The sequence below is a fragment of the Hetaerina americana genome, unplaced genomic scaffold (assembly GCF_022747635.1).
Source record: "Hetaerina americana unplaced genomic scaffold, ioHetAmer1.1.p SCAF_1, whole genome shotgun sequence".
In the NCBI taxonomy this organism is placed as follows: domain Eukaryota; kingdom Metazoa; phylum Arthropoda; class Insecta; order Odonata; family Calopterygidae; genus Hetaerina; species Hetaerina americana.
The window spans coordinates 43,954,183-43,966,159 of record NW_027286069.1 but is presented as its reverse complement, the minus strand read 5'-3'; the positions used below and the strand labels follow the sequence as shown (position 1 = coordinate 43,966,159).

At 35.1% G+C, this 11,977-nt stretch overlaps 1 protein-coding gene across 1 annotated transcript; it reads right to left on the bottom strand.

Annotated features, from left to right (window-relative positions):
- Positions 1-350: 350 nt before the first annotated feature.
- LOC139701237 (uncharacterized) lies at positions 351-11,550 on the bottom strand. The gene is made up of 5 exons (XM_071599746.1): positions 11,217-11,550; positions 10,651-11,004; positions 6,090-6,290; positions 3,113-3,346; positions 351-2,363 (listed from the first exon to the last, which is right to left on the bottom strand). The coding sequence occupies exons 1-4, from the start codon at positions 11,508-11,510 to the stop codon at positions 3,125-3,127; spliced, it is 1,071 nt and encodes a 356-aa protein (XP_071455847.1). The 5' UTR covers positions 11,511-11,550; the 3' UTR covers positions 351-2,363; positions 3,113-3,124.
- Between the last annotated feature and the right edge of the window lie 427 nt (positions 11,551-11,977).

The following is an 11,977-nucleotide window of genomic DNA, read 5'->3' as shown; positions in this document are numbered from 1 at the left end:
TATGATTTCTTGGGTACCAGAGCTGCCTGGGGAACCATGGGCAACATGGAGAAAGGACCTACCCTCATACCCTGATGAGTGAATTTTATCTGGTGTTAGGCACGGTACTAGGTGAGCTCTAACCTCGCCTATCAAAACAATCTTTAGGTTGATAACTTTAGAGTTTGTTTTATATTTCCAATTCCTAGTGATTTCCTTTGTGTTTTATCTTTATGTTAGGGTATTTATTTACTATGTTAACATCAAACCATTTTTATGGGGTATTTGACATTCTGTTGATTTTCTGAACATTTAATCATATAATATATAAATGTAACAACAAAATATATAAGATATATCTTCACCCAAAAACTGATGGCCATATTTATTTGACATACTGGAGTATATTCTCCATATTACTGAGTGTTTCCAAACAATTTTAGTGACTTTATTTATAGAAACTGAAATAATGAGGAGTTATTTGTTGTGGTATTACAATTAGCTAAGTTGGTAGAGCATTTAGCTCTGGCATCCATGGGGACTACATTGATCTGAATTTCTGAATATCAGAGGTATTTGAGAAAATACATCTGGCACAGGAAATGGACCTGCCCCCTCTTCGTTGGCAGTCTGAATTTCACTGTTGCAATACTTTGCACCAGTTGAGCTCTCTACTTCACTGTTAAACCAACCTCCAGGTTGATTGCAATTACAAGGGTAGGGTAAAAAGTAATGCACACATGTTTGTAGACCACAAACAAAAACAAATAGCAAGATCGCTCATAGCACGAGCAATAATAGCAATGCCCACGAGGTGTTTGGATGAGCGTTGTCATGTCTCAAGATTGTTGGCACCAGGCTCCTTTCAATACAACAAACTTCATCCTTGGATATTCCAACATGGTTTCCAATATGCTTTTGAGTGATTCGCCAGTCATTTTGGATCTAATACTCGACGATTTTGCGATTTTTATTGTCTGCGGCAGTGATTGGACGTCTGCATCGAGTTTCATCAACAATTATGGCTTTTCCAGGCACGAAACCATGAAATTTTACTACCCATCGATTTACAGTAGACCTCTCAACAGCATCGTCACCATAAGCAGCCTTTAAATGACGATGAACCTCAGTAGGAATCACTTTTTCATCAGTCAAAAATTCGATAACAGCATGCTGTTAACTCACGTTGACATTGCACTAGAATACATCTCCATACTTGCGCTTCCTGAAATACGCTGGATGAATGAAACGACCTCAAACCTGCACATGCTTGGTGAGTGGGGATGTGTTCCTTCCACATGCCAACAAGAGTGCTTATAAAGGTCATTTTTTTTGTGGTCTACAAGCATGTGTGCATTAGTTTTCAGCCTACCTTCGTGTCTTATTTGTTGTCCTTAATTCATAAATGATGAATCAAAAAAAGTTAAAATAAATTTATCTTTTTAAATTGCCAATTATATTGACATACAGAGAGGGAAAAATGTATTATGTCACTCATTCCTGTGTCTAAGAAACTTCTGTCTTTGCTCTTTTGCCCCCAACTCTCTTCTACTGGTTGTCAGTTAATGGATATTAGAACATATTTTACACAAACAAGACATATGTACCTTCCATTCACTTTTAAGTGCATTCCACTCTCATACTTTTATTGATAAAAATAAAAGGTAAGGTCATCTTTCTCTCTTATATTCTTCTCCCTTGGCTCCCCACAGTGGAAAATTTTGAGACATACCTTTTTCCAAAGTTCACTGAACTAACGGGTGTGATATTGCACGCACAAAAATTCTAAAACAGGATTTTTGCTTTTCTCAATAGTTTCAGCCTCAACTTTGTGGAAGTTCATTTATTAGGATTTTTGCTTATTTATTATCAGACTCATTTCTCTTATATAATGTTATAAAATGTGTACTGGGGTATATCTTAGTGTTTACAATGCTTTAAGCATGCTCAGATATTTCACAGCTTCAATAACTCCCCAAAATTCTAAATTATAGCTTTTTACTTCTAAACCCCATTATTAGAAGTACCTACATGAAATCAAATCATCAGTTTTTTGCCTTATTCTGCAAGTCTTCCAATTCTTCTCCCACTCATTTAAAAATCCATCCTCAATTTCTCCAAGACCACCAAACTCAAGATATTATTTTCTACTCCAAGGGAGACTTCAATACCTCTCCTAATAAACTAAGCTGACTACTTCTGATTCTGGGTGAAGGGCCAGTGCCCCAGATGTTCAGCTATTTCCTCTTTGTCCATCCTCTCCATCATAGTTATCTTCAATCTCCTGCTACATCCTCTCACCATCACCTTAAATCAGAATCTCAAGCACACCTTCCACAGATCTCTAACTGGAGTCCATGCCCATTTGAACCAATTCAAACCTTCTGAAAGAAAAATACCCGATTTCATGAAAACATAAGCTTCCTTTTATTTATGAAAAATTCTAAGCACCAATGTGTTACAAAATAAATGAAGATAAAAATTTAAACTTAAGTTTTCTAGCAATTGGGAAAACCAAAAAATGTAACTGATTGGAAAATATTGAAAAAATTAAATATTTCCAAGTTAAGGCAAATTTTTCCTTTAACTAACCACAACTTCATATTTTCCCTGAATTTCATGATTCATTTATTCACAATCTCGTCAGATAAGAGAGTAGTTTAAGAATAATATTGCACCCATTTTCAAGGTGTAAACTCAACATACAACTTTCCAAGTAAGCTACCACCAAGATCATTACTTTAGAATAGAATAAAACTAGTCTATTATGTAGTTGCTTCAAAAATCTTTTTCCATGAAATATAAATGTCATAGTCACTAATTATATTGTCTTCAAGAGGCCAATAACAGCTCCTAGATGGACTGAGCTACACCACAGTTTAGTACCTTCCATGAATAAGTTTCCTTAAACTGTAGAGCATACAATTTCTCCTTGAATAATTAAGCAAATATTTTTAATGACTTTTTAAACTATATGCATGAAAGCCATTATTAGAAAAAAATTCATCTTCCTTGTCATTCTAACTTATACAAACTAACTAACATATGTGGGTTCATTATTATTTATAGGTAAATACTGCTTATGAAATTAAATAAATAACTTGGTAAAATTATAAATATCATTTCAACTTACTTCTCACAATTATCAACCATTGCTATCTCTTGAAGGCAGAGGAAGTGTAGGCTCAATGTCATAAAGTATCCATCGTGCCATCTGACCAAAGTATGTGTTATCTTTCAGCACAGACTGCTCATCAATCAATGCACCTGAGTTGATATTTGAATGTGCTAAATAATTTCTATGGCGACTAAGCAGGTGAATAGAATAAAACCCTTCTTTGCGCCACCAGGATTTTTCAGCAACATCCTATAAAAAGATACAGTCATGATACCTAGAGAATACCCATGCAATATGCTTGGACAGCATATATGAGTAATCAAAATACAAAATAAATTTTCCTATTATAATGATAAGAAAATTTTTCATTAGAAATCAAGATTTAAATTATAGATTCAATCAATATTTTCAATGCCATTATGAAACAAATTGAAAATGTAAAAACCTATACATATATATACATTGGAAGGCCCATAAGCACCAAGCTTGACCTAGAGATGGTGGTAGTCATTTAAAATATCACTGCATTAGAGAGTGTGCAATCTATAAAGCATATGTTTCAAGTTTGAAGATGCTACATTGTTTGGTTTTTGTTTGGCAGCCATCAATAGTGAACATTTTCAGTGAATTTGTGAAAATGGAGAAAATTGGTCATCGATATGTGATACAATACTTTTATATGAAAGGCCTCAGCCCAACTGGAATTGAATAGAACTGGTTTCCACTCTGGGTGAGCCTGCTCCTTTGTTTACAACAGTAAAACATCGGGTAGCAGAGTTTAAACAAGGCCATACAAGCTGTCAAGACGACCATCAAATTAGTAGACCAAATGAGATGACGACTCCAGAAACAGTAAAGAAAATCCACCAAGTTATACCCGATGATCGTCGGCTGAAAGTGCATGAGCTAGCAGACCTAGTAGGCATTACAAAAAGTGCAGTACCTATCATATTAACTGAAAATTTGGATATGAGAAAGCTGTGTGCAAGATGGGTGCCATGTTTGCTCACACTCGAGCATAACCAGTGTCATGAAGTTGTTTCAATTGAATGTTAAGCAAAGTTTAACAGCAACAAAGCAGAATTTTTGCACCATTTCCTAAATATAGATGAAACATGGGTCCATTACTTCACACCTGAGGCAAAAGAACAATCAAAACAATGGATTCAAAAGGGAGAACCGTCCCTAAAGAAGGCAAAGATCATTTCATCTGCAGGCAAGGTCATTGCATCATTTTTTGCACAAGGAATAATTTTCATTGACTATTTTTAAAAAGCAAAAAATTTCAACAGCGACTATTATGCAAACTTATTGCAACATTTGAGCGAAGAAATTAAGGAAAACCGGCCGGCATTTGGGCAAGAAGAAAGTGTTGTTTCATCAAGACAATACACCAGCTCAGAAATCCGTCATTGCAATGGCCAAAATTCATGAATTAAAGTTTCAATTGCTACCTCATGCACCCTATTTCCCAGATTTAGCCCCCTCAGATTATTTTCTCTTTGGAGACTTAAGAAAAAAAGCTAGTTGGTCAAAGATTTTCCAACCGTGAAGAAGTGATGTCGGCAGTTAATGGTTATTTTGAGGAGCAAAGCAGTTCTTTTTATAAAAAGGGTATCAAACTTATTGAACATCGCTGGGAAATGTGTATAGAGCTGAAAGGAGATTATGTTGAAAAATAAATGCATTTTTTCCAAACTTTTTGCATTTTCTTTGTTGGGTTGGGTACTCCTGAGATTGCCCTGCTATATATTTACAGTCACATCTTTCTATGAATAATACTTCTATTATATAATATTTCATAAAGAGAGTGAAAAATCACAAAGTATTTTATTTGACTATTCTAAATGTTAACAAAAGCCAAAAGGACAACTCAAAATTACTATCAACTGTCCAGGTTTATTTTGAGATGAAAAAAGCTGTATAAATATTACAACTGTCTAGTCTATGCTTTGACTTTACAAATAATATTTGCATCAATATGTTATAATCTGTTTCAAGGTAGGAATATCTATCACCCTGAATACCAATACTCTTCAGGACCAACAATATTGACAATTTAACTCCTGAATAACATCTTACAGCATTTTTCAATAAGAAAGATTTTACGCTCATAACTGATTTGCTTTATTTTAAGCGGTTGGAATGCTTTCAGCATGTGACTCGACATTAACTAGCATTTATTTCACTGAAGTAGTAGCACATAACCATCAAAAGAGTTTGCATTGGTAATAATGAATTAACTGAATTCCCATTTTTGCAACTCTTACGGCTTCAGTCTACAATTTCATTCAAATAAGAGTTCTAGCACTTTCGGTGTGGACAAAGTTTTGAAAACTCTTCCATTTTGGGGATGTTTGATATTTGTTGAAATAATTTACTATTATACATTAGCTTATATACAGGAAAATTTTAAGCAAAAAACAACATGCACAGAGTGAATACTCATTCAACGTTGGTTGTATTTATGCTGGTGATGCCATTCTTGGGAGTATGAATCAACCTCAAAGGAATAGTTCAGTGTATGCTATAAGACACATAGGTGTATCATCTGCCTATTTGAAGCAGGTACACACATATCACACAAATGTGAGTCTTCTGCACTCAATGTATTAAGCACTGATTTAATAGGAAAAAAGTAAATTTTATGGAAGTGAGAAGTTCATTCCCAACTCATAAATTGAGCACAAGATATGTCAGTTAAGGTAGAACAGTTTTAAAGAAACTTCATTTGATGCCATCTGGAGATGTATACTATGATAAAGAGCACCTATTATTGATATATATCGTATATTCTGTAGCTATCACAGTCCTCCTTACCTGTTTACTAAATATCTGATGTTAAGATATTTGAGCAATAAAATTAAGCATATGTCAAAAATTATATTAAATATAAGTGCAGTTAAAGGAGGTGCACCTTTTGCTGAATAAAGATCAGAGCCTAATTACTGCATCATCTCCAATTGGAATCTTAAATTACCATATTTCTAACCTTTGAGGATGAGTAAAGTTGCTCAGCCAAATTATGAACTCCAAAAAGTACAGGAACACGATGAACAAGACTAGGATGGTGAAATAGTATTTGTTGAGTGGGAAGCTGGCCAGCATTGTAGTACCATAAACGAGGTCTATATACACGATAACTCTCCAACCAAAGACGTAGCAGTCTGGCTTTTGGATGAGCCACAATCACCTATTTAATTGAAGTGAATATGTAAGTTTGTGGAGCTAAATACAAAGTATATTAGGACATTTAAAACACAAGATATCATTTCAAAAGTCAATAGTTCTAAGAAGATTTTCCACCATGATTAACAGATTTTTATTTCAGTCTCATTCATTCAGTGAGATCCCTTCACAAGTCATACGGCGAGAGTGGTAAGACACTCACCAGAAAAAAAGAAAGTTTTAATATGTCAATGTTTGCCTCTTTTAGTTGTGGTCATTAATTAGAGAGGGACAAAATTATTAAACAATCTGATTGATGGCTTATATCCCAATAATTACCACTATGGTTGAACTTGGGGGGGTTTCTTTTCTTTGATATCAGTCATGTATTTTACTTTGAACTTGCTGTCACAATAAAGGCAACCAGGGCACCTTGTAACCCCAGTCAGCTTCTGACCTTTGGGTACACTACTTCAAAATACACTGCAACATCATAAATAAAATCACATGAACTTCAAAATACGTGCTTTACTTTAGTGATTTTCCTTCCTATAGTTTGATAATAAATGATGTATTTCAAAACCTTCTTCAAGATATTCCTAGACTATACCCACACTTTTAATTTTATAAGTAATTCTTCCACCACCACAGTTATTTTAAACCCCCATTAATGACAAAAATTTTCATGGACAGATAACATTGTGAACCAATCCCGAATTTCCCCAATTTAATGGCTTCTATAACAGTCTGCTTCCATTTAAAAAATAATTTGAGCCCAAAATCAAAAAAGAAACTCCAACTTTAGTAAATTGAAAATGTATATTCAACATAGAGCTTCACTTCATTTAAGCCATATCTATATATTTTTTAAATTATCATACATTTCTTCAGAATAATTAATGGACAATATGTTTAATACCATCATCATGAAATACTCTGTCTTTTGGCAGATCCTTGGCATCCTTCATAAGCACTATCTCAAGTCATCTCCTCTACCATTCCCATTCTTTCAGCTCACCCAATACCTTATTTCTTCTCCGTACTCTCCTACAATTAGATAGATATTTAATTTACTGGTGTTTTGACAGTATAGGTCATTTCTCCCTCACCTAATCCTTCCTTCCACCATTCCCTCTATGCTACATCTATATGTCTTCAGATTTTAGAAAGATGCTTACCCAATTCTTTTCACTTCTTGTCACTATCTCTAGTAGCCTCCTCTCATCTCCCATATGCTGTAAAACCTCTTCAATCCTCACTTTTATCCATCCATTTAATTTTTTCCAATCTTCTCCATGCTCATATTACAAATGTCTCAATTCTTTACTTGTCCCCTGAACCCTTATTATCATCAACTTCAGTGTTTTAGGATTTTCTCCAAAGTTATTCTCAGCTCATTATTTAGTTTTCTGTATTTCCTTATTCCTTCTTTACCTGACATCCTTTAAGTTCTCCTTTCTTCCATTTTTATAATCAAAGCATCTGCCACCCATTTTCTCATACTTCTCATGTGCCCAATCAGTTTCTTCTTCACTTTGTTTACTAAGTTTTTTTTCATTCTTATCCAGTTTTCTTACGTTGTTTCACCGACCTTTTTGATCCTTTCTATATAAATGCCTATTTTCTCTCCAAAAGTGAAACTTTTCCTATATTGCATTTTTTCTCTTTCTTGCCATTTAAATTCTCTTCAGTTTGATGTCCATCCCTGCCATCACAAAAACATGATATTGCCAAGCCCTTGTTCTGCTAAACATACCATATTTTCTGGCCCACAAGATGCACCCTGATATTTCAGGTTAGAATTCACAAAAAACACTTTGAACAGATGGAAAAGAATCAAAGTATTTTGATGTTAAATGAAGAAAATTGAAAAGTAACTTTAAAAATTTAGAAGCTACAGGTATATCAATGTTTATTTATCATAGAATCCCATAAATTCTTCATCATTGCTCCTAAATCATTTCCGCAGTTTTTTCTTTTGGGTTGTCACTTTCCACATACCCAATGGCATTTTCACTTCATTATAGCGCAGTGCTAATTTCACATCTTGAAAAAGACATCATGATACCTACTTTTGACTTTCTGATGGAAATTTTTCAATCACATACACTACAAATCAAGAGCCATTTCATTCTTTCTGTCGGTGAGACAACATGAGTCGGTGCCTTTTGGTCTTTCTTTCAAAGTCAAGTGCCATTTTCAGTGGAAGCTTTGACCATATAGGAGCACATAATTTTTTTACTCATATCTGCATTCACTATAACTACCTTCTGCTCCCTCCAGTCTTGTATCATCTTCCCAGTTGGAGATGAGCCTAAATTCCTTTAAGCTGCCTTATTTCCATATTCTGCTGGGTAATTCATGACTTCAAGTTTAAAAGCAATGCTGAATGATAATCTTATATCTTAAGATCCCATTTGGTTATTTAAATTTTAACTTTTAAAGTAATGTTTAGTTTTCGTTATTTTGTTGATATTGTAAAAATTAGCTTCAAAAGAAACTATTTTCTCTACCTTTACAGCATTCTCATACTACTTAGGGTTCAGTGCCTGAAGACTGAGTTCATTGGTAAGGATTCAATGTATGAATAAGCATAGGGTCGACATCCTCATTAGACCGACAAGCATGTTTCACGGTAGCACCTCATGTGAGATGTAACTAAACACGCTTGCATAAATTTATGATTTATTTGGAATTTTTTTAGGAAGCACCTGCGTTCAACAAAATATTAAAACTCAGTTGCTTACAACTAACTCAAAACAGTGATATTTTCAAAATTTGTGATCAAGGCAACCATTTTTTATACCTGATGCGGAAAAAATTCTTAAAAGTACATTTTTTCACCTTGCACTAATAGGTCAAAGTTATACCCATATACCCTTGTACATCCAGCCCATGAGATGCAGGCTGATTTTAGAGCTCATTATACACATATACATTCAAGCACAAAAACCTGCCAAATGGCAAACATATATACATTCACATGGATATAGATATAAGGAATAGGGATAGTAACCCACAGTTCCTGTCCCTATCCTTCATGACATTGTATGATTTGCTTTCCCTAATACCCTTTCCTCTTGTTCCCTCCTCCATTTCTTTGTTGATGGGTGAAACAACTTCCGAGTGCCATCTCCTGGCCAAAGAATAGGGGCATTTGGTTGCACAAACCCCCAGTGGATTTCATGGTATATTCCACTTCCTCAATAGCTCAATTGGTTAGAGCAAAGGCCTGGCTAGTTGAGAGATCTGTTGTTCAAGTCCCATTACAGGAAACTTTTTTGTGATTGTGATCTGCATCCTTCCACTTTCCCCACTAACCCTGTGTTTTTCTTTTATGGGTGTCCCCATCTCTTTTCCTCATATTTCTATCCATGTGAATACAATAGGAAAGACTTCAAATGTTGGTCCCAAAGGACTCACCATACTTTGGAGGCAAATTCTCACCTCCTGGGCAAGAGGGTGCCCTGTCCCCTAATTGTTCAGTTGCCCTACAAGAGGCTGTTGGCACTTGGTAGAAGGTTCACTTTTTACCCTAGAAGTTGTTTGGTCATCATTGTCTTGTTAGTTGAAACAGGTTGCACCATGTGAAAGAGAGGCTATTTGAGGGGCATCCTGCCTCTTGTTTGCCTATCATTACCATATTTCAGTACACCATACAAAAACAGATTCCTAACAATAGCAAAAATCAATGCATAGCAGTAAAATAGAAGGAAATAATCAAGTTTACTTACAATAATATTTTGAAAAGCAGTTAGCTGTTCCTGCTTACAGTAACACTAAGGTAAGTGATAAAACTAATAATACTTAATTGGGCGATAGTGGCTACAAAAACATTGACCCCATTGTTTTAAGCCATTAGATTCTGATATAACTATGGCTGAATATAGCATAAGAACTTAATTTTAAGATTTTAATGCCGACCCCGGTGGCGGCGGGGTAACATCCTCGTCTGCCATTCCAAGGGTCACGGGTTCGATTCCCGCCTGGGTTAGTTTCCCTCCATCTAGGGCTTGGGTGTTTGTAAATGTGACCATTGTTTTCATTGTTAATAGTTCGACGTAAAGGCCAAAATGTGCTGTTTTCGGACTAATATTGAATAAATAAATAAATAATCATTTTACACAACATGGTTGAAAGGTGTACTCTCATTTCCTCATTAGTTTTCAGACCATAGTATTACCCTAGATCATTGCAGAAACCAAATTCAAGCAGGGGATGGAATAAATATTTTAATCGCAAAATAAAATATCTGTAATACAGAATAATTTAAATCTTAGTAAATATTTCTACAAATACTTTTCAATCCCCAAACTTAACAAATAATTTTTAAGAATCTCTCTCTTCTCTGAAAATGAGGACAAAATACTGGGAACCATACAAACCTGTGATCCAATGTAACCATTTTCAGGCCAGCCAATGGCCATCTCAAAGTGCCTGAATGGAGTGAAGGGCCGAAGAATTAGAGCATCACCATCCAATGTCATTCCACCATACTTTTTAAGAAGATCAAGACGAGCAACATCAGCTGCATGCCAGACTGAACTCAATCGCTGGCCATATACATGAGTAGGACGAGATCTACTGATCAGCTTTACTTTAGGTGGATACATCTTATTTCCAGTGATATTAATAGGCACCATTTTAGTTGCTGTCATCAGGAGCTGCTCCCAATAATGGCCAGTGAAAGTTCCATTTTCAGCATCAGTGTGTAAGAAGAGCCTATGAGGGCGCTGAATCTTAAGGTGAGGAATTAATATTAATATTAGCCTTAAATGTCCAAAATTTCAGTTTCCGTTGCAAAACCTCAGATACATTCAGATATACATAATAAAGAATAACTATATGAATTCATTTTCTACCAGAAGGGAAATTTTCAGGGAAAGAGATGAAGTTACTTTTTTAAAGGAACATTTGAATATTAGTGCAATATTACAATGATGGCACCTACCTTCAGGGCTGCCATCATGCAGAGGAAGGTAGTAAAATCCAATGAGTTCCTGCCAAACAATACAAAGTGAACCAGATTTGGAATAATGGGAAATGGTGCTCCAGTGTAATTGTCAAAACCATCAAAAAGAATATCTCCATCAGCTAATGGGTCCTGGAATATCTTAGCATTAATGGGCTTGATGACACCACCATTCTTATTCACTTGTACCATAGAAATGAACACCATTAATAGAGATGATGGCATGAAAATAACAATGATAAAGGGAAATAATGAATAGGTCTTCCATCCCATGTTTATGTTTCCGAGATATTTCCATTTGCACTTCAGTGGGTCGTCAACCTAGAAAAAACAAGAGCCATAGTTAAGAATCTACAAGTGTATGGTTGATATATGGAATAAGAACTCTGTATTTTTATAAGCATCAACCAAACTAAAATGGTGACTTCATCAACATTTTACTGGTGTGTTCTCTGGAGGGTAAGTTCAAAGATTTCTGATGGTATGTAGAGGAAAGAATGTTATGGCAGCATTTGAAAACTAGCACATAAATCAATGAGGAAGCTTTGATATAATACTTTTTTTCATATTCTTTTATGCTTATACCACTTCTAAACAATATCAACTGAATAAAGGTTATATTGGTGGAATGGTTTTGGTATCATTGTGCCTTAATGCATCTGTAAGTGGCACTCTGGCTGAAACCTGCACTATTAGCTCTTTGTGATTAAAAGGGTCCTGATAGCTTGCATAGTCCTTGA